The sequence below is a fragment of the Colletotrichum destructivum genome, chromosome 8, assembly GCF_034447905.1.
Source record: "Colletotrichum destructivum chromosome 8, complete sequence".
NCBI classification, from domain to species: domain Eukaryota; kingdom Fungi; phylum Ascomycota; class Sordariomycetes; order Glomerellales; family Glomerellaceae; genus Colletotrichum; species Colletotrichum destructivum.
The window spans coordinates 1,965,209-1,989,398 of NC_085903.1; the positions used below are offsets into that span (position 1 = coordinate 1,965,209).

At 54.8% G+C, this 24,190-nt stretch overlaps 6 protein-coding genes across 6 annotated transcripts; 2 read left to right on the top strand and 4 right to left on the bottom strand.

The window, feature by feature from the left end:
- Positions 1–582: 582 nt before the first annotated feature.
- On the bottom strand, positions 583–1,901 carry CDEST_12456 (uncharacterized protein). Its single transcript, XM_062928612.1, has 2 exons — positions 1,494–1,901; positions 583–1,360 (listed from the first exon to the last, which is right to left on the bottom strand). Exons 1-2 carry the CDS (start codon positions 1,631–1,633, stop codon positions 694–696), a joined length of 807 nt encoding a protein of 268 aa, XP_062784663.1. The 5' UTR covers positions 1,634–1,901; the 3' UTR covers positions 583–693.
- A 441-nt stretch (positions 1,902–2,342) lies between these two features.
- On the bottom strand, positions 2,343–4,834 carry CDEST_12457 (Putative sulfatase, alkaline-phosphatase-like, core domain superfamily). The gene is made up of 2 exons (XM_062928613.1): positions 2,796–4,834; positions 2,343–2,743 (listed from the first exon to the last, which is right to left on the bottom strand). The coding sequence occupies exons 1-2, from the start codon at positions 4,370–4,372 to the stop codon at positions 2,602–2,604; spliced, it is 1,719 nt and encodes a 572-aa protein (XP_062784664.1). The 5' UTR covers positions 4,373–4,834; the 3' UTR covers positions 2,343–2,601.
- Positions 4,835–6,462: 1,628 nt separating this feature from the next.
- CDEST_12458 (uncharacterized protein) lies at positions 6,463–8,286 on the top strand (the record flags this gene model as incomplete). The annotated part of the gene is made up of 1 exon (XM_062928614.1): positions 6,463–8,286. One exon carries the CDS (start codon positions 6,463–6,465, stop codon positions 6,682–6,684), a length of 222 nt encoding a protein of 73 aa, XP_062784665.1. The 3' UTR covers positions 6,685–8,286.
- Position 8,287: 1 nt separating this feature from the next.
- Positions 8,288–14,690, bottom strand: CDEST_12459 (Putative rasGAP protein). Its single transcript, XM_062928615.1, has 2 exons — positions 9,412–14,690; positions 8,288–9,281 (listed from the first exon to the last, which is right to left on the bottom strand). The coding sequence occupies exons 1-2, from the start codon at positions 14,205–14,207 to the stop codon at positions 8,897–8,899; spliced, it is 5,181 nt and encodes a 1,726-aa protein (XP_062784666.1). The 5' UTR covers positions 14,208–14,690; the 3' UTR covers positions 8,288–8,896.
- A 2,272-nt stretch (positions 14,691–16,962) lies between these two features.
- Positions 16,963–19,369, top strand: CDEST_12460 (Putative CBS domain, inosine-5'-monophosphate dehydrogenase, aldolase-type TIM barrel). Its single transcript, XM_062928616.1, has 3 exons — positions 16,963–17,627; positions 17,827–18,772; positions 18,828–19,369. The coding sequence occupies exons 1-3, from the start codon at positions 17,147–17,149 to the stop codon at positions 19,018–19,020; spliced, it is 1,620 nt and encodes a 539-aa protein (XP_062784667.1). The 5' UTR covers positions 16,963–17,146; the 3' UTR covers positions 19,021–19,369.
- Positions 19,370–19,733: 364 nt separating this feature from the next.
- CDEST_12461 (Putative major facilitator superfamily, MFS transporter superfamily) lies at positions 19,734–23,019 on the bottom strand. Its single transcript, XM_062928617.1, has 4 exons — positions 22,647–23,019; positions 21,861–22,169; positions 21,025–21,804; positions 19,734–20,969 (listed from the first exon to the last, which is right to left on the bottom strand). The coding sequence occupies exons 1-4, from the start codon at positions 22,696–22,698 to the stop codon at positions 20,422–20,424; spliced, it is 1,689 nt and encodes a 562-aa protein (XP_062784668.1). The 5' UTR covers positions 22,699–23,019; the 3' UTR covers positions 19,734–20,421.
- Between the last annotated feature and the right edge of the window lie 1,171 nt (positions 23,020–24,190).

Consider the following 24,190-nt stretch of genomic DNA (forward strand, 5'->3'; position numbering starts at 1 on the left):
GGGAAACAGGTACACCATCAAGTGACTTACGGGTTTGAGGTCAACACAGCTCCAACACCACAACATATCTAAGCTCCGTAATTGTAGCCTCTCGATGATAACGCATGATTTCCCGACTGATCATACCCGTTTTTGCCAGCGAGCCCACCATTTGCAAGAGGGGAGAGTATTGTTCGTGGGACGCTTTGTGTGGATCGCTAGTCGACGAAGCTGGAAGTGCCTCGGAACAACTGAGGCGGACCCAAGTCGTCGCAATACTGACCGCAAACCGACCAGCTGGGATGACGGCCCCTTTCTAATTGAAGGCCAGGACCGGTTCGGAGCGTGTAGTACCCCTCCCCCATCGTCTGCAGCAGATTGGCGGCGACCACGCGAAGGTTTCGCGTCCTCCAATCATGTTCCGCCGTGTCACAGAAGACTGGTAGTGTCCGTCTTCGTCTTGTTGATGTTCCGTAAGATATATATGGCGGACCCTTTCGCTCAAAGCAGTCGGCCATCCCAGTGCGTGCTCGACACGGCCGGGGGGGGGGGGGTTGAAGCTGAGCACCGCCACTTAGGCGGTCGGCCTGGAAGCGGAGACCGAACCGGATCATCTGAACGCGATTGGTTTTTTGTAGATATTCTCATCTACGGGTCGGAGGCCGTCGTCACGGCTGGGTATCATATCCTCCCTAGAACCTCGGGAAACCATTTTTACTTCCTCGCCCCCATCTGCCCGCGCTTTGTGCCCGCCTGGCTCAACAGGTCTACGTTCCGCGGCAAGTCAAAGTCCCCTCTCGCCTCGAACCAAAACAGCATCTCGGGTTCGGGACCCGTTGGCTTCGGCGGCTTCGCCTGCTGCTGCTGCTGATGATCCTGCCCGGACATGATGATATCACCGTCCTCACCACCACCATCACCGCCACCTTCCTCATCGCTCTCCTCTTCTTCTTCCTCGTCGTCTTCGAGATTCCGCTTCAGTCCCGTCCTCACGTTCTCAATGCCGCGCTCGCGCTCCTCCTCGGTGTAGACGTCACCGGCCTCTTCGAGAACGTACCGCTGCACGCGCTCAACGGTCCACTCGCGCACTCCGCGCCAGACATCTTCAAGTCCGGCCTCGCCCGCGCCGCCGCTGCCGCCTTCGGAAGAAGACGCACGCAACTCTCTCGTAGTCTCGCGCCCGCGCTCGACCCACTCTTCGACGCCCGGTTCGAGCTTCTTGCGGAGGAGCTGCAGGAGGATATTCTCGTGCACGCGGCCCGGGTACGCGACGTCCGGGTAAACATGCAGGTGCTGGAAGACGTGGGTGTTCTCCGTCAGCGTCTCGAGGAGGGACTGCAGGTTGCGGAGGAGGATCTGGGATTGCGCCTGAAGGGATGATCTGTAAGGGGTCTGCGGTCAGCTGGCCTTGTTGATGTCTATTTCTTTTCCAAGCTTGCGGGTGGAAGAGACATATTGAATATGGAGAGAGGTGAGGAAGGGGATAAAGAGAAGTGGCGGAGCGTGTAACTCACGGGGGCGGGAGCGGGTTGCTCTTTAGGACGTCAATTTTCAAACCCTGGATGCTGTTGGACAGCTGGAACAGACGCTGTCGCGTCTGCTCAATGGCTTTGAATTCGTCGGCGGAAATACCGAGAGCATTGGGCTTCTCCATAGTTACGTGTTATCGCCGCGACGACTGGCAGGCGAGGTGTGCGAGCTCGATCGTGGGTTCGGGTCGTCCGTCAAATGTTGAAGTCGTAATGTTTTCTCGCAATAGCGGCCGCGGCGCCGGGTCGCATGTACTGGTTTCTTTAAATTGTCGCAAGCCAAAGGATCCGGAGCAGTCGAGGTATTTAGCGACGCGAAGCGGGCGGGACCTCACTCGTTTGCGAAGGCGTAGATGTCGCGGGGTATCGTGGTTCGGGGTTTTGGAGGTGAAGTTGAGGTGCGGTCCTAAGAAGCTTCGACCCCGTCAGCGACGTGACATTCTAGAAAATCGGCTGGGGTAGAATAAGTGGGGTCGTCTGAGGGGGGTTGCTGCAGGAGCAACCAGGGGCCTTGCAGGAGGGAGCTCTGCGGTGTTGACAAGGGGGGGTGAGTGACAACCCCGGTCAGCCATCGGCATCTCAGTGACACGGGCGACAAACAGCAGTTGGCAATTGGCTTCTTGAATGCATGTTTTGACCCAAGGCGTTCTCTGTGTGTGCCCGATTGTACCGCACCTCCTTCAACAATGACTGTCTGGTTCTGTGCGTCATCAAGCAGCAGTGCCAAGCTATCAGGTACATCAACTCCAAGGCTGTCTGCACTGACAGAAAAAATGACAGTTGGAAGTGCCGTTAACTCCTCTTCTCACTCCGAATAGTGGAATATTGTAATGATGCTTGAGTAAAATGCTATTTTTTGCTACCTTTTAGGCCACTATTTCTTGGAGCCCCCAAATCAAATACTGATGTACATAAGACTTTTGATCCATCCATCTGGATGACGGTCATGCTTCAAACGCCAGGATCGCAATGCGGATGCTGCGAGGAATGGGAAAAAAAACGCGTGCTTGAAAACCAATGAAATGCCCCAAACGCCGTCCTGAAAATGCCTTTTGTTGTCATCATCGTAAAAAAGCAGGCCCTAGCTGGATCTTTACTGGCCGTGAGATCCAGCCTGGCCGTGAAGAAGTCGTTGACCGGTCGTCGCTCTGTCAACCTCCCGGCCATACTTGTCGACAGGAGGGTAGCGAGCACGACGCTCGAGGTCGTCGAGAGGAATCTGAGAGCGGATGTACCTTGGGAAATGTTAGTGGCTGACCTTGATGTCATCGGGCAAGTGTCACTTACTTCATTCTGCCGTCATCAACCGGGTCGTAGTCCCAACTGGTGAAGGCCCCCTGAGTGAGGGCTCCCCATACCAGCCGACGCTTGCGCTGGGACTGCAGGACCTGCTCTGTGATGGCGTCGAAATCCCACTTGGCCTTTGTCTCGGCCGTGTACTCCTCGAGCTTCGCCTTGGCCTCTTCCTCCAGCAGCTTCCCCGAGATGGCCTTTTGGGACGCCAGGTTGACCAGCTCCAGGGGGTCGTGCTCCAGGTTGAAGAGCTGGGTGCCGTCCACAGGACAGTGGATAAACTTCCAAGGGCCCTCACGGATCATCATGAGCGGGCTGATGGTGCCCTCGCCCGTGTACTCGGCATAGACCTTGTCGTGGCCCGCCTTGCCCTCAAGGTGAGGCAGCAAAGACTGGCCGTCCATTGGCAAACCGGGTGCGGGTTTTGTGCCAACCAGATCGCAAAGTGTGGGGAGAATATCGAGAGTCGACACATTCTTGCTGACGCGGTGAGGCTCGAACTGATGGGGGTGGCGGACGAAAAGAGGCACTCTGACGGAGGACTCGAAGTAGCTCATCTTGTACCAAAGTCCACGCTCGCCGAGCATGTCACCATGATCACCGCTGAAAACAATGATTGTGTTGTCGTCCAGACCACACTTCTTCAACACCGACAGAAGCCTTCCAACGCAGTCATCGACGTAGCTGACAGCGCCGTAGTAAGCACGACGCGCGCGCTTGATCTGGTCGTCGGTGAAATCGTAGTCCCAAAGATCGCAAACTTTCATGAGACGCTTGCTGTGTGGGTCTTGCTCCTCCTTGGGAATGCGGACCTTGGGGAGAGCAATATCGACGTCCTCGTACAGGTCCCAATACTTGTCCTCGATCGTGTAAGGGTCATGAGGATGAGTCAGAGACACGGTCAGTGCGAAAGGACGCTTCTCGGGGCCCTCGCGAACGTGGTCGTAGAGGAACTGAGTCGATCGGTACATGACCTCCTCGTCGTAATCCAGCTGGTTGCTTCGCACGCAGGTACCGGCCTGAAGAATGGAACTGGAGTTGTGGTACCACTCGAGGCGGGTGTCGGGCTCGTCCCAGTTGACCACCCAGCCGAAATCGCCCGGGTAAATGTCGCTGGTGAGGCGAGTCTCATAGCCGTGCAGCTGGTCCCCGATGAAATGCATCTTGCCAGCCAAGGCCGTCTGATAGCCCTTCAAGCGGAGGTAGTGCGCATAGGTGGGGATCTCACTCGAGATCTGGCTGGCGTTGTCGTATGCGCCAATCTTCATGGGCAGGAGTCCGGTGATCAAGCTCATGCGCGAGGGTGCGCACAACGGCGAGGGGCAGTAGGCCGAGTCGAACTGGACAGACTCGGCGGCAAGAGCATCCAGGTTTGGTGTCTTGATCTGAGATTCGGGGTTGTACATTTTGAGTTGGGGAGCGGCCAACTGGTCGGCCATGATGAAGAGAATGTTGGGCTGCTTCGGGCTGGCCGAGCCATTGCCGTTGGCAGCGCCGTTGCCATTGGTTGGCTTGCCATGGGTGGGCTGCGCCAGAGGCGACGAGGGAAGAGAGTTAAGGTCGGGAGCCATTGTGCTCTCAGACACCAACAGTATGGATAAGAAAGGGCTGTTGTGTCTTATAAATCAGAGAGAACAGTCAATGCGACTCGAATATATTTCCTGTGTGCGTTGCGTGATGGCAGGGAAATAGATGTCTTTTTGGTGGTAGAGAAGGAAGCGGTATGGTTGCTTGTGAGAAAGGGGCTGGTAATAATAGTTTGTGTGTGCGTTGAGGGTAGTGATGAGCAACAGTCAAAAACTTAAAGTACGTGATGAAGGACGATACAATGAATGGCTAATGAGGTCTGTGTGTGTGAAAGCACAACAACTAATGAACCTTTGACGTGAAGTGTAGAAGAAAGAGGAAGAGATTGAGTCAAGTTGTACGTGGGAAGACCAGTCCTTTAAGAAACTGCGCCAAGGGGAGAGTAGAGACAGGAAGAAAGAGAGGGAAAGACCAGTCCCATCCGTCTCGACCCTCGACCACCCACCCCCAGGCCGCCCTTGGGCAGGACATGGAGAAGGAGACCGAGAAGGCGAGGACAAGGAGGCACAACGCCAAAGGGGGGCAGGCGACCCGCCCATTGCACACAATGCACAAGCAGTTATGCACATTATCGGGGTTATCGGTGGAGGACGAAGACTTCAGATAAGGGTATCCCAGCTGGCTGCAAATGACTACCCACCATCGTCTCATCGCCTGAACTCGCCAGGGGCTCCGCCGGCTGGTGGATCCTTTGTCTAGGTATTTCCCATTCCTTCTAGTTACACATTCTGTTTACCTACGTATCTATCACCACCCCTCCCGACTCATGCAATGCTATGAGGTGTAAGCTAGTGTACCTCTTTTTCATAACCCATGCTGACTGCAAAAGCAGGCAGGGGAAGGGCGTCAAAAATTACCAAAAAGAAGGACACCACCACCTCAGGATCAGCCGGAGCCTGCAGTAAACGAGATTTCTCCCCTTCCAGCCAGATAATGAAAAGGAAGGAGCTACTGGCCATCAGCCAGGACACCTTGCCAAAAGTCACTCTAGCCGAGCATTGATTGAATGGAGTACTCTACCCCGTCCGTCCTCTCAATGTCATTCATGCCGCTACTACGCATACACCGATATAGGTACCAACACACCACCTTGCTACTTTTGCTACTCGGCCCCCCAAACGAGCACAGGTCGTCACATGTGTCAAATATGGCGTCTTTCGGTCAACCAATTGCGAAATGGTCTATGCGGACCATCACTCAGCCAGTCACACGTTCCGTCCCGCGCTGGTCGCAACCAACGTCAAGTCATCGTTTCGTTCTGCGTCCTAGCTTATCGTAAGAAAGTGGATGTCTCTGCATCATAAGAACCAACCTGTTCCCCGTTCGACTCCATTCATCGTCAGTTCGTATGTATGCTCCTTCGCAATACAGCTAGTCTCCCAAAGCGCATGTTGATGATTACGATGTAGATGGCGGTGTGAACAAAATAGTAGGTAGACACACGCTACCGTCAGGAATGCAACGGCCGGCTATACCTTCTCGAACAACGAACATGGACTGGCCTGTCAGTCCCTTCTCCCATGACCAGTGACCAGGCACCGCACCCCTGGAGCATCAACAGCCTTCGTGGAATATGCTTTAAGCCGGAATAACAGATTGTTTACTCTCGCTTTCCCCTTCCTAAGCGGACCCCTGGATCTCAACGACTAAACCCCAATCGCCCTCTTGCATCTAGGCATGTCCCCAAAACACCAGCCCGCAACCTGCATAAGCGTCGCCAACCCTGTAAGGGTCTCCTCCGATTAGCTGCAAAGGATTGGACGACCAAGTTTGACATGCGAGAGGACTTCTTCTGGAGAACGGTCATTCGGCCAGGGCCATGATAGCGCACTGCACTCACGCGACAAAGTTACGGAGCACTGCGCCACTGCTCAACTACATTACACACCTCCACAGATAAGAATGCAAGGAGGGAAGAGAAAAAGCACCCTGGTTGCGTCCAAGACAAGAGATATCGGAGCACGTTTCCACAGCGGAGACTTAGTGGTTGGGGCATTGTCCCCATACCCAACGTCCACAGGTCGCAGCCCCCGGGTATGCGTGCAGGGTAAAGCACCAGCAGCTTGGGTGCAAAATGAAGCGAACAGGGCGGATCTCCAGATTCCAGACGAGCGTAATCACGACGAGGGACCTATCGGAATCAACCACCGATGACGAGTCGCCTCGCCCCAGCTTTTCGCAGCCCAAGTTGATGACACAGTGCATCTCCGGCACTTGGGGAACCACGTACCTTACTGAGCAGATCTCCAATCTCACTCAGTGTTTCTACCACCGAGAAGCCCAGGAGATGTCGTGATGGCGTCTACCTCGGACCTCGAGCCGCCTCCCACCCCGCATTTGCGGGGATACCCTCATGGCTGCCCGGTCACGCCATCGGCATAAGTCCTCTCACTCCGGCCGTGGCTCGCCTTCGGCCCTTGCGCCGCCTCCATGTCTCTTGGTCGTTCCATCATCGACTGGTCACCGACGCACGTACCAACTTTGGAGACACTCGATAACTGCTTACCGCCGGCGTTGTGGCCCCGGCTTCCGGCCAGTCAAGCCATCCCGCAATCACATCATCGCGCTCCAGTATTGCTTCATCAGCTAAACAGCGGGCATCCGAGTTAAATCATCTTTTCCAACGCGACAAATTCGCCGATAACGCAGCATCGGCATCGACGGCTCATCGCACTTCCATGGGCGAGGATCATATCCTCCGACGATCCGTACCTTTTCTCCTGCGCATCCGCGTCGTTTCCGCCCCCCTGTGCGTCTCTTCGGTCAGCCTTCATGCCATGCCAGGCGAGCGAGTTTTCAGCTGAGTCGTGTCCTCCTCCCTTACTGCATACAAATGATCATCTGATGAACCATCCCATCACACGCTAATGCCTCTCCGCACCCGTTATGTGCATGTTGCAGAGCGCATTGCTCGGAGCTTTGGCGTTCAAGACAGGTTTCCGTATGGGGGTAGCCTGGACATCTAGCCCCGAACATCCCGCCGACAGACTCACGGCCACACACGGCACACACGGTACAAGTGTGACCGCCAAGCGAATGATTGTCACCCTCCCTCATCTTTTTTCGTTGGAGCTGTGCAGCTGCAAAGGCTGCAACGAGCCCGCCCAGGCCAACCCTCAAATCACATCTCATCCTGCCGAGCTGAGACATTGCTAGGGGGGTCTCCCTGCTCTCCAAATCACAACGTCACGTTTACTGACGCACCAACCAACAACGAACAACAAATCAACCTTCCCTCGTCGAGAAGGCTGACAAGATATGCGTCAAACCAGCATATCAGTCCAATGTGGTGGGAAAAAGGCGTCCTGCAATGCGGTCAAGCGCCCTGGACCCTGCCCGCTCACCGTGTGCTGACCAACCTTGCCTCTCTTCTCGCTCACCACACATATACGACTGGTAAGTCAAAAGCCGTATTACCTCAAGAGTCCACCACACTTCAGAAAGTGAACCCGTGAATCGGTCGTCGGTGCCTGCGATCGATGATCGGCCAGAACATCGAACCGCCCGCCCGCCCAACTAGTTATCCCTTCCCTCTCTTTGGCACCTGATTGATATAGATGAGGGAGAGCCGCAGTCATCCATCCCCAGGTCAACAACCATCGAGTACCTGTAAGTATCTGATAACAGCATGATAGCCGCAAGCAGCCAGCCTCCTACCCACCCACCATCCCTCTTCCCATGGGGCCAGCCCCCCCCCCCCCCTGTTTTCCCCAGATCTTGTCCCGCCCCTTGGGGTGATGAATCAAGGTCTCGAATGTCCTCACCTGACCATCGTCGCGTTTCGCCGCTGTCTCTTGGCATCCCGCCCGAAGCCCACGGGATCACACGACTCCACGGCATCCGCAAGGCTACCTCAACCTCTTTTGGCTCCTGTCAACGTGGCATCTCACCACACACTCATTCAGAAACAAGACAAGAAAGACACCATACGCCTCTCTGCCGCGGGCACGTTGTCTACCGTCGGCACAACTGGCATGGGCCTGATACACAAACTGGAGGGGGAACAAGTAAGAGGGGGAACGGCAGCAACGGGGACGTAACATTTCGAAAGTTGATCTAAATCGACACAAAAGGAACTCAAGGGGGGAGTGTCTCTTATGCGACCCTTTTATCGTCGCTTCTGCTAGACTCTACCCCGCCTACTCTTTAGGGGGGGTAAGCAGTAATCCAACGAAAAAGGTCTGTTCACCCACCCACCATCCAATGATCGTTTCAGTCGTTGTCGGTGCTTGCTCATCATGTTCTACTCGTACAAGCAATATTCTCCCAGTTGATTGAATTTTTGTGTTACCCCGCAATGCAATCTCGCAAAGAAGAATAATAAGAAAAAGAGAAAAACAAACCCCGCCCTCGCCTTGCTTGGTCCAAGTAACATCCGTCTCATGCATCCCGGAGAGAGAGTAAAAATATCCTGCTTGCCCACGCGACATTGCTTCATGCCCAACCGTCCCATCAATCCATGTCTCATTCACTCTTTCTTCTACTGTCATACGCCGGTTTGCTGCATCTTATTGCGTGCGGTAAAACTTCTTGTACAAAAGATGCAGCAACAGGTTAACGTTCAGCTTGAGGCTCCCTTCGAAAAGGTTCATGAACTGATGCGCCTCAAACTGAGCCTGCAGCAGATCTTCAATCGGTATAAGGGCGCTCGCTCCCGGCATCTGGATATGGCCGCGGGATCCTTCGAGGGAGAAAACGCCCACTTCGTCGCACGAGATGGTGAGGTTGACCCTCTCCCAGTCGGTGACGCCACTCCACCCGACGAGCACGCCTTTCTCCGCGAGAGCCCGAGCGCTATATTTGTAACTGCCAAACTTGGGGACCCGCCCGCTGCGTTCCAGTTCGCGCTGGTGGTTGTACTGTTTGGTGAACGGAAGGAGAAATCGTTTCTTTCTGGAATGACGAGATTTAGTCAGCTTATGGCGACACACCTGGACCGTGCTTATGTTGTGGAGAGGTGGGGGGCCGGGGATCCGTCCGGGTTCGGAGACATGGACAGGGTGGTTGGAAATAAAAGACTTACCCTTTGTTCTTTTGCAACGTCGCCATGGCTGACTCAATGTAGTCGTCATAACTCTTGCGCTGCAGTTCGAGGTACTTGGCCTTCTCATGCAAATTGGCAAGAGTTGACCGAACACCGTCCAGTTCGCGCTGCCGTTGCACGCGTCTTCGGCTCTTGGTTCGGATGTCGAGTGCGATGGCGTTGAGAATGTCTTGGTAGTAGTTGTGCTTGGAGATCCTGCCCATGTGCTCCAGTCTCAAGATGTTCTCTAGAGCTGTCCGCTTCAAGTCGTAGTATGACATCCGCGTCACGTCCACCATGTGGGCGTCCGAGTACGCGCCCCTCGTGTTGGCATCCTTTGCGAAATCGTCATGCAGGACTGACCGCCATTTGTGTTCGTCCTCAGCGTTGACGGGCTTGACAAGGATCTCTAAAAGATTGGCGCCGGTCTGTACACGGATAATGTACAGGATACATCGCTTCGTCTCCATGAAAAGGGCCTTAACCTCCGCCTCAGGGTCGTCGATGTCGTGCAGCTTCGGTGTGAGATACATTTGGATATCGGATGATCCTGCCGCAAGCATCTCGCTCTCGTTGTTCTTGGCACTGCCCAGGTCTTGCAAGATTTCCCGAAGAACATCGTCTCGGTTGGGACATATTGTCGGAATTTCACCAGCAACCAGGTTGTGGATGGCGAAGATGTCCGTCATCTTGATGTACAGTGTCGGCTTGTTTTTGGAGTACAGGTCGTTGAACTCGTCGATGTCGAAGTTGCGCTCTGCATCTGGGACCGAGATGAGCTCGTGCGTAATCTGAGCCAGCCGCTCCGTAGACTCGCCAACGAAGGCGTTCAGCGGTTGGAGGTAGATATTTTCGCCGCCAAAAGGCCTGCCCGACGCAATCTGGCCCAGCACCTTGGCGACCTCGCCCAGATTACGCTTCTGGAGAGGGCTCAGCTGCTTCTCGATAACGCCGACGTTCTCGGGAGCAATGACAGCGGGCTGCATGTAGAGGCGCCAGAGCCAGTTCGTGACAATCTGTAGGTGGTGATGTTGCGGTTCTTTCTTGAACTGTTGGCAGAGGGCCTCGAATAACTGGCGGCACAGGAAACGAAGACCGTAAGGCATCTTCGGTAGGAGATCTTCAAGAGCCAGCAAGTACTGGTCACAAATTTCTCTGAGGTCGCGAAGATGGTCGATGAAAAGGTCTCTGGTTTCCGGGTCCTTGATGGCCATCTCTCGGGGAACATCCAGGGGGCGTCGACTGGGACGACCGGTCCTCAGCTCTTCGTTGTTGATGGCTGCCCTGTAGATTTGCAGAGGGTCACTCTCGAGATCAAGAGCCGGGTCCTCCACAATGTTGTCCCGCACAATCGGGCCAAGAAGTTCTCGAAGGTATTTACGGTCACGAGGGGACCGCGAGTAGTTGGCAAGGAGCTTGGTCCAGAAGAAGTTGCCTCGCAGATAGTCCTGTAAGTTTCTGCTGCCCTCGACTTCCTCTCGCATAGACCGGGCAAGGAGTTTGAGGAGGTAGTACTCCTCGCGGCGCTTCTGGGCGTAGCCAAACAGACCCATCATAAGATGCTCGATGCGCTTGCATTCCTTCTCAGGCGTGCCTTGTTCACGGATGCGCTTGAAGAGGCGTGCGAGGTATTGGGGCTGTGTCTGGAGGTTGAAGAAGAGCTGCTGGTACGACTCCAGTTTCTTCCTTGAACTCTTGTTCAGGGCCTTCAGGTCGAAGTGGTTGGTTGATGAAATTGACGAGTTCGCCAGAAGACCGATGGAGTGTCCGCCGTAGTTGCTCTGGTGCCGGACAACTTCGTCCAGGGTGATCTTGTTTTTGACAAGGAGTGCAATCTTGATGTCCAGCTGGTCGATATATTGCTCCAGCATCTCATTTTGGCGTACTTGCTGAACCACCGTCTTTCGCAGCCTCTCGAACTCCATCTCCTCGTTGAAGTCAAAGTCGCTATCGTTGAGAAGATGTACAAAGTTCTTGACGGCGTTGACTGGTGGGTCCTTGCCGTGTGTGAGACTCTTGTACGCGTCTCCTTGTATCTTGGCGCGGACGAGGCTCTGAATCTTGACGACCTTTTGCATGTTCTCGTTGAAGAACCGTTTCTTCTCTTCAAACTTGGCTCGGACGACAAAAGCCTTAGCAGCGGCTTGCATCTCGACGATCGCGCCCTCTTCCTCTTCGAGATCCGAGATGAGGTTGAAAACGTCTCCTCTGACCATCATGGCGCGCGCAAGTCCCTGAAGCTTCTGGATTGTCGGAGTGTGGGACTTGAGCTCTTCGAGAATCTCTGCGTGTTGTTGGCGATGCTGGTAGCCCCGTATGCGTGCCTGGAGTTTGGTGGTCTTGGGCTCGGCGCGGGACAGCGCGTCTTGTTCAGCAGCAACGCGGTGTCGCTCCAGCATCCCTCGAATGAGAGATTGAAGGTCAATGAAAATGGCCTCATGGCTGTTCAAGTCATCGAGCATCTGAGCAACATCTCGTCGAACGGCTGAGGCTCTAGCGTGTGCTTGAAGGCCCTCGATTTCGTTGGCGTGCTTGGCAAGCTCTGCCTTTGTCGCTGCGACTTCAAAACGGGCCGAGTTGCCCCGGGCTATCGCTTGAAGGTGCTCAATCTTGGCAGTGTGTTGATTGAGTTCCGCCGTTGTTGCTGCAGTTTCGCTGCGAAGCGTCTTGCCTCGGATTGCTGCTTGGAGACTCTCGACCTCGGGTATGTGTTGACTGAGTTCCGCCCTGATGCATTCGACTTCGTTGCGAAGCGACTTGCCTCGGATAAGTGCTTGAAGAGCGGTCCATTGCGATGCTGAGCTTTGGAGATGCCCTTGCTCTCGCGAAATCTGATCCCTAGTCAGCAGTGCCCTGGCAGCAGCCTGGAGGCTAATGATGCTGTCGGTTTGTTTGCCCAGAATCTCAAGGTCATCAGCAACGCGCCCTCTCAACAGCATTCCACGGACAGCTGCTTGGAGACGTGAAACCTCTCCAGATGTTTGGACAGTTTCCTGCTGTTGGGTAACGAGCTCCTTACGAACCAAGAACCCCCTCAGAGCTGCCTGAATCTTGCGGACAGGGCCTGCATGGCGGGCCAACTGAGATCGCTTGTCTCGTACCTCATCGCGGACCTTCTTGGCCCTAACGAGACTCTGGAGCTCCAAGATGTCGGGCTCCAGCATCTTCCAGAAGCGTTCTTTGTTGGCCATCCTGTTTCGAACGAGAAATCCGCGGGCGAGGCTCTGGAGGTCGACCGCAAAGCGTCTCATCTGAAGCCGGTAGCCAATGATTTGACGGGTGAAATCCGCTCGGATGCGGGATTGTAGATCGATGAGCGACCCTTCGACATCCCAAAGCTGCTGCATGGTATCTCCCAGGCGCATTCGTACCACAGCTCCGCGAGCCTGAGCCTGCAGATCAACGATTGATTCCTCGTTCTCGCCCAGTTCACGGTCGATTCGCTCCTCTTCGGTCTCTTCGGGTTCAGGGGTTGCAGGCTCAACACCAAAGTCGGCTCCCATGTTACCGAAACTGGGCATGGTAACTCCGAGCTTATCAAGACCTTTTTGCATAGCCTCAAGCTCATGGTGCTCGAATTCAAGCTGTCCGACAAGGTTGCCGATGCGGAAGTCTACTATGCCCTTTCTGAAGAGAAGCCAACTCAAAGCGTGGATGCAGTAGATGACTTTGGGGATGTTCTTCTTCTCGTACAAGTCAATCAGCTCGAACCTGAAGAGATCTGGGAGTTCAACCTCGTCCAGATATCTGAAGAAGATGGCGATGTTGTCGGAGTGTCGAAATTGGAGTTTTTGGTGCCGGAATATGCGAAATCTTCGGTCGGGATTAAGAGCCTCGACCACCTCGGCGAGTGTGACTCCGTCGCGCAGAGCCTCCTCCAGCTCGACAATGGGTGGAATCGCCCTGTGGATGACATCCTCGATCCATTCCTTTGCTTCACCAATATGGCAGAGGTATTCATAGGCCTGAAGAAACTGACGCTGCTTGTCCATCCAGTTCCGCCCTTCCCATCCGTATCCGCCGATGCGCTGGCCGACGCGGCTCGCATTCGGTTTATCTGCCCTTTGCAACCTGCGGCGACCTCTTAAGCCCACCACTTCTTGCGCCGGTGTTGTGATTGCAAATTCCTCGGCAGATTCGGATTGAGCAAGCTTGGATAAAGTGCGCAGCTGGCTGGTGGAAGACCGGCCTAGCTTTTCGAGGTCTGGGCGGGCAAGCGCCGCAGAGTGCACCGCAGGAGGGGGTTCGTTTGCGTGAGGCAGGGCTGTGCTACCCCGAACCGAGTCGGAGCGTCCGAGTAACATCGAGTTTGGGCGGATTGTCAGAGTCCGTGATAGTGGTGTGGGAGATGTGCCGCCGTCGTGTTGAGCGTGTGAGAGCTTGCCGCTGTCTACACTCTGCGTGCGTTCATGTCGGTAGCTAGGACGGGGTGGTGAAGGAGTCGAAGCCGTCGTCGGTACGGTAGGTGATGGCGACGCGGGAGCTTGGGGAAGTGGTCGGAGAGACTGCCGAGTCATAGAGTAGATGTTGTTGTCTTGGTCTCTCTTGCGGTCTTGGTTCTCCCCTCCGAATGAGACCTGATGCAAGCGTGAACCATCACTCTTGCCCCTCTTATGAGAACTTGGTAACGAGTAACCGCTGGGAACTGAAGATAGTTGAGTGCTCGCTCTGCTGGTCTCAGAGTACAGAGAGTAGCCTGAAGAAGCGATAGACGACGCGGTAGAAGACTGACGGTTGACGTTGCCAGGGTAGTCTAGAGTATGCGACTGTCTGAGAGGGTGTGGTCGGTGCGACATGGTGGGCAATGATTAGGATACCAGAGGAAACCTGTAATCGAAAATCTGGGGGCTCAGGAATTCGGATGACAACATTAGGGCCGCCTTTATCGGACGTCGGTGGTCGTAATGGTATGCGGCGAGATGGATTAAGGTCGGCGTCGGGGTCTCGTTTGTCGAGCGGACTGTTCGTCTCGTGTTCTTGTGTGAGAGTTGCAAAAGCCGAGGGAATTCGAAGAAGCAGCGCTGGTGGAGAACGGAAGTCGAGCTCTCAAGACGGGGCCAGAGCGCGCGCTGCGCAGACCAAAAAATAAGAGAAAATAAGAAATGTCGACAACACCGAGGGCGAACGACGTCGACGACACGGAGACTGATGATGGGGAGGAATATTGCGGTGGAAGATTAACGATGAACAGACAGCAGGGCTCACGTCACGTCAGTGCAGCCACTGCCATTCAAAGCGCAGTCGCAATCTCGTCTAGGTGACCGGGTGTGAGTGGGATGTTGGGTCGATTGAAGGTCGGGCAATGGAGGGGGAGGGTGGGAGAGTGGGAGGGAGTCGGGGCCTGTTAAGGCAGTTTGTTTGTTTACTGCTGCAAGTGGAAAGCGGCAACCAGCCCCCCCTTGCAACCCTGTTTTGTCGTGTGGCCATGGAAATCCGGGTGGCTTGTGGCTCATGGTGGCCCCTGCGTGGCACCCACCCGGCTTTTTGAAGTGGGGTCATATGCACCAATTTTCCGTTGCACGGCCCTTTGCCCCGCCTCCGCCCTCCGTCCATTGGGCCGTCGTCCGGATTTCACTGGGCCAGGCGCTTCTGCGGAGAGCTTCAACCCAAGAAACGGCAACAACACGATGGCCCGGTGAGGCCCAAAGCTGCTAGGTCGATGATCTACAGACTAGACGGGTGAGTACTCACTGCCCAGGCAGTCCCTGGAGTAAAAGGTCGTCGTGTGGGTTAAACTGCTGTCTTCCTTCATCTCTGATTTGACACATGCTATTTTCTGCCCCATCTGGAGCCTCTGACACGTCGACCAATCTAACCCTATTGTGTGTCGTCTTAGAAACGTTGCCTGGTACACAAAACGCTTTAGGAAGACAATCGCCGTTGGTTGTTGACATGATTATTGTTGAAGTCAAGGCCTGCGTTGAAGCCTGGATACAGAAAGAAGCGCGCCTGCATGATCATAAAGTGACGACTTTTTCAGTGGCTGATTCGGCCCCTTGCCTGTGGCACCATTGTTTCCTGGCTGCATCGATGCTTGACAGTCGACCTGGGCATGTCAATACCGTCTCAGCATCTGACGGCGCCAGCGGGAATGACGTTATATGGCTAGTTACGAATTAGCTCTGAGCTTCGATAGGATTGCGACTCCATCGACGCGAACAAGTAACAGATCCAAGTGCAGTGCAAATATGACACGGATATATACCGCTGTACTTAGTTATTGTGTATCCCTCGTCTTCGAACAGCGCGAGTTGTGCCACCCCTTGTTATTTTTCTCTTTCTTTTCTTTGTTCCTTCTTCCCTGGCGTAGCTGAAACAGCCCATCAAAGCCACCCGTCTTGATAAGGAGTGGCTGGGGGATTTCCCCCTCTTTTTCAGCGCATGTACTGCTTATCTAGACCTTCCCTGGAAGCTTGCTACAATTATACAACGTTTAAAGAAAGTACTCCCAGATCCTGTCACTCTTCAGATGATCACAACAGGTAAGGTGACAGAAATGCCAGTTATTAGGAACGGGTTTTAGGTAGTCTTGAGTCGGCCACTTGCCTGTGCTTTATTGGCTTAAAGTCCGTGGCATATCATCCAGACATCAGCCACAAGTCTCGACTAAACACCACCTGCATGTCCGACAACAATATCCACAACTAGATACTTAGCTGAAAAGCAACAGCAACAGCGACAGCGACATTACCACTTTTGGTGATGAGAACGTTGGAGTTCCCCAACGAATGGCGGCGCGGAAGGAGGTTCGGAATTCTGGCATTTCTTACACTTTACAGGGCACACGGCATGCCTGTCGCTCGACGGGCCAGGCTTTTGCCCGGTTCGGTCGGGTCTGCGCAACTGCAGCAAGGGTTATTGTTGGCCGGTTGCCCTGGCCAACCAGATGCTACAAACTTTGCACCAGCGCTTTTCGACAAGACCATTTGGTTCTCGTGTGCGGGCTGAAAATTTCAAACGAATGGAATATTGAAAGAGCAAACATGTCAACACACGTGCGAGAGGGGCGACGCAAACCTGTCTTGTCCAGCCAAACAGACAGAAGCACCTGAAAGCATTCAATCTGAACACTGAAAGTACTCTTCGCCGCTGGACCACCAAAGGCCCGCCGCTGTTGCGTCATACCATCCATAACCTTGGGCCGCCAGTGCTTCTTACATAATGCTGGGCTTACCGTACTTGTCATGATTAGGCACTGCTACGCTCTCGAAACAGCCCCAAGAACATCGGGCAACCAGAAACAGTCGGTGTTTGATTCTTTCTAACCTGTTGCTTTTTATCTAGAAAGTTTGCTCTCTTATGTAGGTCACAAACGAGCTGGAAGCCGTGTGCATCAATCCGTCCCTGAAGCAAACAAACCGGTGTCAGGGCCGGCCGGGCGATGATGGTTGGTCGACAGTTTGTTCAGGCCGCTGTAGAGCACAGTTCCGTTACAGCTTTTTGAGTTGCGCCGCACTGTGAGCTCTCACCGCCTGCCGCAGTTGCCCCTCGTTTTCGCCGGTCGCGCAGCGCTCAGGGTCCGTTCACCTTAAAAAATTTCCTGCGGGGTGTCTCCTCAAGACTTTTTTCTCCTTCTTTCTTACGGGAAGAAGAGACATAACAAACCTTAGTCTTCGAATCGGCCAGACTTTATTTTCTCGTTGCATTCGAACGACTAGCAGTTCTTCAACTCCGTTTTTTACCTCTTCTTTCTCTTGTCGCCTTGAGAAGAACAGAAAAAACTACCTCCTTCAAGATGCCCTCCACCAACGGAATCAACGGCGCCAAGGTGCTCGACTCCAAGTCTGCCCTCCAGGTCTTGAAGGAGTACGAGAGCCGTGATGGCCTCGACATCTACGAGCTCATGGACACCAAGAAGCACGGTGGTCTGACCTACAATGACTTCCTGCTGCTTCCCGGCTACATTGGCTTCCCCGCCTCTGCCGTCGTCCTGGACTCTCCCGTCACGAAGAGAATCACCCTTAAGACCCCCTTCGTCTCCTCCCCCATGGATACCGTCACCGAGCACGAGATGGCTATTGCCATCGCTCTCCAGGGTGGTCTGGGTGTCATCCACCACAACTGCTCGCCCGAGGAGCAGGCCGACATGGTTCGCAAGGTCAAGCGCTACGAGAACGGCTTCATCCTGGACCCCGTCGTCATCAGCCGCGATACCACTGTCGGCGAAGCGAAAGCTCTGAAGGAGAAGTGGGGATTCGGAGGTTTCCCCGTCACAGGTTTGTCCACCCGCTTCATTTTTTTACAGTCCTCTCCCCGCTTTCATGATTACAAACCATTTCAATATAACTTTCGTTCCACCAATTCGACGACCATGTCGTTCTGAGGAGACCTTATACACTATGATCGAAGCTTTCTATATGACTTTGTGCTACTGCAGCTGCGTTGGCAGAGAACACGGCTAACAATCGTCTGCAGAGACCGGTAAGCTCGGCTCTAAGCTGCTGGGTATCGTTACGAACCGCGACATCCAGTTCGAGGAGGATCCCAGCCAGTCTATTTCCACGGTCATGGTCACTGACCTGATCACCGCACCCGCCGGCATTGATCTCCCCGAGGCCAACAAGATCCTGGCCAAGTCCAAGAAGGGCAAGCTGCCCATCGTCGACAAGGACAACAACCTGGTCTCCATGATTTCCCGCTCCGATCTTAACAAGAACCAGCACTTCCCCCTGGCCTCCAAGTTGCCCGACAGCAAGCAGCTTCTCTGCGGTGCCGCTATCGGCACCCGCCCCGAGGACAAGAACCGCCTCAAGCTCCTCGTCGATGCCGGCCTCGACGTCGTCATCCTCGACAGCTCCCAAGGTAACAGCATGTACCAGGTCGAGATGATCCAGTGGATCAAGAAGGAGTTCCCCGGCCTCGACGTCGTCGGCGGAAACGTCGTCACTCGTGAGCAGGCTGCCACCCTTATTGAGGCTGGTGTCGACGGTATCCGCATCGGTATGGGCAGCGGCTCCGCCTGCATCACGCAGGAGGTCATGGCCGTCGGCCGCCCCCAGGCTGCCGCCGTTCACTCTGTCAGCAGCTTCGCCGCCCGCTTCGGCGTTCCCTGCATTGCCGACGGTGGTGTCCAGAACGTTGGCCACGTCGTCAAGGGTCTTGCCCTCGGCGCCTCTACCGTCATGATGGGTGGTCTCTTGGCTGGTACTACCGAGTCCCCCGGTACCTCTTTCGTCTCCCGTGAGGGTAAACTCGTCAAGGCCTACCGTGGCATGGGCAGCATCGACGCCATGCAGGACAAGAAGGCTGGCAGCGGCGGCAAGGACAGTCAGAAGAGCAATGCTGGCACTGCCCGTTACTTCTCCGAGGGCGATAGCGTCCTTGTTGCGCAGGGTGTTACCGGCTCGGTTGCCCACAGAGGGTGAGTTTATGTCAATGCCTCATTCATGATGCCCCCAAATGCTAACTGTCTCTAGTCCCATCAGCAGATTCATTCCCTACCTGGCTGCTGGTCTCAAGCACTCCATGCAGGACTGCGGTATTCAGTCTCTCAAGGAGCTCCGCGAGTCTGTTGACAACGGCACCCTCCGCTTCGAGCTCCGTACCTCCAGCGCCCAGATGGAGGGTAACGTGAACATGGAGTCGTACGAGAAGAAGCTATTTGCCTGAAAAACGGCAATATAGCACCTTAGATATGATGGAATGGTTACGAGATGTGAATGGGAATCTAGAAAAGGGTTGATGAAAATCACACAAAAGGGAACGGCCAGGGAGGACAGGGAAAAACAGGGGATTCTAAAAACAAAAAGCCTCCCCCTCGGGAGTACATACTACCTGTATACACAAGCAAAGAGGGGCGAAGCAAAGATGGCTTTTGGGATAGGACGGCATTCAGTATAGCGGAGTTTTTGGAGTCTACTACGGAAGGGCTTGAACCGCCTTGAGATGATGCAGCGTTCTGGATTCCAAAATCTACTCGGGGAAGATATTCTACAAACCAAACTTTCTATGACAAACGAAACCAAATAACCAGGGCGACATATGCTGCTGTGATGCCGTTCTACTTGTGGCTTAGGCAGATCGTCTTTTTGTCCACCTTCTGCCAGCGTCGGGCCCATTCGCATCAAAATGGCTTTCAGATGCCGATGCAATCTGACTGACATATTTCGAGGAAAGAACGCAGACTTGCCAAACGTCGCTAAAGAAAGTGAGGTTTTTCTGGGCCACAATGCCATCAATGTTTTACAGCGGTCATTACCTCGTCATATCTTTAGCATGAGGAGATCAGATCCCCTTTCTCCTCAGCTTAAAAGATCGGGGGTAGTGGTTGGATTAGGCACGACGGAATAGACAACACTGGCAGGCCCATCATTTTGTAAACTGGATTTTTGTCTCTAATACGCTGACCAGCCCATGCAAAATGCAACCATTCGTCGTGACGCTGTTGAAATGCCGCGTAAGAAAGCAAGAAAATGACAAACCCCTCGGTAAAAGAAAACAATGCTTTTATGGTAACCGCCCGAAACAAAATAATGACCGCGACAACCTCCCCATGCCAGACGCCAATAATGTGGGGGAATTATAGATATATGACCCCTCGACGGTGAGAAACATGAACAAATTGACGCCTGGGTGCATTGCGGAAACCATCCTCAAAAGAAAGCCCAGTCGTGAACCTCGTGTTTATTCGCGTTTCGTCGGAGACAAACCGGCCAAAGGATCCCGTCTCTCCGGGTGTCGTAACGGGGCGGAAAGTAAATGTCGTTATAACCTATCACAGGCGGGCGAGTTAGGTGACAATCGGTGATTGCTGAATATCGTGACGATTGCTGTAGTGTTGTTGCTTCTAGGTGAAGTGGCAGGTGGGCTGGGCGCGCTGTCCTACTTCGCCAGACGGGGCTGCCCGTCTGCTGGGGCAGTTGTGCACAAGTCTGGCTCGCTCTATTCCGCACGGGGCCGGATATATCCCGAGCCCCAAGGTCGTAGGTTCGATTCCAACTAACCCACCTACAGGAGGACCTTACCGCGACTGCGCAACTGTAACCCAGCTGGCTGCGATGCAGTAACACTCTACGACCGGGAAGGACTGACGGCGTCGTATCCCGCCGCGCCGTTCTTGGCCCCGAGTAAAGGCGCCGTCTCCGCCGACGCGCCCTGCCCGCTGCCGGAAGCGACAACGCTGCCCTCGCTGACGTATCCCTCGTCGCTAACGCTCTCGTCCTGCTCCTCGTCGTCACTCGCGTCGGGCGTCTGCGTAAGGGCATCGTAGTCGAAGAGCATGTAGACGGGGATGGCGCCGAGCACCGCCGTCAGCGCGAGGAACCAGTAGGCGACGATGACGTAACCGCGGGCGACGCCCCAGCTGAAGGCGGCACCAGCGGCGGCGGGCCCGAAGGCACGCCCAAAGCCGCTGAACATGGTGGCGAAGCCGTTGAGTGTGCCGAGGATGCGCAGCGATGAGGCCGAGTTGGTGAGCAGGATCGTCATGCAGGGGAAGCCGATGATGACAGCGAAGGCCTTGGTGAACATGACCACCATGAGCGCGGCGTAGCGGCCAAAGTTACTCTCGAAGAGGACCACGTAGGGAGTGAGAATATAGACGAGGGGGAAGGTGACGGCTGGAAGGGTGCTTGTTAGTCAGGCACAGTCTGGTTCGTGGAGGAGTATACGCACCACAAGCACGGAAGCAGCGAAGGACACCGAAATAGTTGCAGAGAGGAGGGAAGACAAAGAACTGGATCACGCCGCAGGTGATGCCGTAAATGGTGAAGATGGTGCCGATGCGGTCCGAGCTGAGACCGAAGCCGCCGGAAAACTGGAAAGGCAGGTGTGTGTTCTCGGGATTGTGGACCTGCTTGGGGTGATGAAGAAAAACAGGAAGGATCTGGTCATATGCAACAGAGTGCAAGGCGAGAAAGGTGTAGCACAGCAGGTTGATGCTCGTCTGCGCGGTGAATATCTCCTTCATACTCGGCGCCTCTGCGGACTGCTTGCTGTCATCGAGCGGCTGGGCCGGGGGGTTCAGCTTGGTAGGGACCAACGGCGCCGTTGCCTCACCGTCGACGAAAGAAGTGCGCCGGACGTGGGCATGGTGGTAGTTGTGAGGGCGGGAGCGGCGGAACGGACGGGTGAGGCGTTCGCCCAAGAGGAGACCCCAGTCGGGCTTATGGCGCTTGCTCTCGAGGGTTTCCTTTAGGAAGAGGGTGGCCGTCGCGACGGAGATGAGGAAGAAGACAGCGGCGATCAGGTTCGGCAGAGCAAACGGGTATGCGTTGAAAAACCAGCTGTCGCCGAACAGGGCAGGGAAACGGCGGGCGGGGTTGGCGAAGAAGCCGCCAAAGGCTGGACCAAAGATGGAGCCAACGGACCAGATCAGGGGCATGATGGAGAACGCTCGAGGCTGCAGCTCCTTCTCGGGAACCATTTCCGCCACCATAGTCCGGATGATGCCAACTGAACCATGATACTATTAGCCTTGGGACACCGATAATGACGGGAGGCACACGCACCGTTTCCGTTTCCGCTGCCCAGGATAGCTCGCACGATAATTGCCATCGGCAAGCTCGTGGACATGCCCCAGACAACGAAGAACACCATGGTTGAAATCAAACCGATGATGATCGCTGGCTTCCTTCCGATCCGGTCGGAGGCTCTACCCCACGCCACGGCGGTCACGCTCTGAGAAAGTGAGAAAACGGCGGAGGTGTAGCCGGCCCATTTTGCGACATCGTTCTGTTCAACGCCGAAACTGCTGATCATTTCCGGGAGATAGGGAAAGACGGACGTCAAAGCGAGGGGCTCCGCGAATCGCGCAATAGCTGTCATCTAGTCAGCATCGTGTTGCATATGTGCGCAGAGCAACAACACTCCATTCATCATGAGATGGTCCAAAGCCAGTGGTGGACGAGGCGAGTATTGTGACGTCTCCTACGTACGGGCCACCTTGGGCTCGGTGACGTAGTCGAACTCCATGATTCACATTGAGCAGGCAACTCGGGAGATCAATACCACAAATGCGTCGCATTTTCGGGGTAGGTTCTGATTGGGGTATTTGTGGCTAAGGATAGAGCGACGGCAGTATGGCGACGACATGCCGGTTTTTAACTGTCCAAGTCCTCTCGATCCCACCGAATGCGATCCCACGACTTCCGTAAAGCCTCCCGTCGCATGCCGGACTCGCTCACTCGTCGGCACTTGCCTGGCACTGGATGTCGTCCTTAAGGAGGGTTGAGGTTGTTGCGATGGTAGTTGAAAGCAATCGCTGAGACTTGTTCTGAAATGTACTGGTGTCTTACCCAAGATGGCCAGTTGCTTCGATGGCAACTTTGGCTTCGTTGGTTTGGCCATTATGACACTGCAAAAAGGAACAAACTTCCTGGAAAACGGTAAGAACTACACAAGTTCCTGGGAAGCCGAGGTCGCGGTGTCTCGAGATTTCGGCACAAAACAAAGGATCCGAGGCAGGTAGGTATCCTTGGAAGGGCAACGATTCTGTGTGCGCTGTTGCGGTAGAACGTGATGATGTCGAAGGTGAGCACACTGAATATGGAGGAAGTAGGGTAGCCAACACCTTTAAACCAAAAACTTCGTTGGAGAATTGGAGAAGGGAGAGAAAGAGTCACACGAACGTCTAACACAGAAGAACCATGGTAAGAAAAGGTCGGTTCGTCAAGCGCAAAAAAACAACAAAAAACCAACGGCAATGATCCACTTTAACAACTGCAGGCTCGCGGCTGCACTGCGCTGGACAGGGAATAGCGTGGGTATATAATTCATGTAACCGGAGTCATGCCCCCCAGCTTCCTGCAGCCTGCAGGACTTGGGAGGGCGCAAGAGCGCGGAGAGGGTCGTCTGCCAGATCCTTTTCCTACTCGACGCCGATCCCCGCGCCTCTGCTGACGGAATATTCCTATGCATTCACTGGCCAGAAGGGCGGTCGTTTTTGGAGGGGCGAACCACTTAGCTACTTGGGAAAATGGGGACGGGGCATTTGGAAGGCCTCGCCTCCTGGGGGTTACCGTCGCTAGTGTGGTAGATGGATGGAAGGGGGGGGGGAGGGGCGGCCTTGGGAAGTGGGCATTCCCGTTTGCCGTACCCTTACTTGGCGTTCGAACATGTGTGTGCCGTAGAATGAATGGGCCGCGGCATCCTAGCAAACCGGCTAAGGATAAAATGCTCAACGTCGAGCGCGAGACGCGAGCAAAATGGCCAAGAAGCAATGCGGCGGCGAGTGAGATGGGATGACCGTGGACTTCGTGTGTCTCGGATGGGACTAAGTGTGATGCTGAAGGGGGGACGCTGGTCCGGCGTGCGTGGCGCCCCGTGTCTGCAACGCTCTTCTCAGGGTGCACTTCTCTGCGAGCCGAAGCCGGTTCCCTGTTGTTAAAGCAAAACGGACGTTGGCCCGGCCCAGGCTGTGCGGCTGGCGAGCGGGCGGGCGGGTGATAGCAGGGAACGTTGCAAGTGGATGGATGACCTGGCGTAATAATGCTTTGAAGGGTTGGCTACTAGATTGGCTCAAGACGATCCGTTGTCGGCGGCGGCTTGGTCAGCTTGGTCAAGTTGGAGTCGGTGAGGACATATGCACCGGGCACGGGAAAGGGTAGGGTTCTCGCTGTGGCGGGAAGTGTAGCTGATAGGTGGTGCTCCCCTAAAGTCGCCGCCTCAAAGCAAAAAAAAAAAAAAATCAGCATTAGAGATGGGACGAAAAAACCGAGGTCACCCCCCCGCAATTGCCATGACGTCCAATCCTGCCGGTGGGGGGCCTCTTTTCCCGCCGGCGTTTGGCCGACTCGCCGAAGCCGGGGCCGAACGTCGGGGCATGTGCGACGAGGCTGAA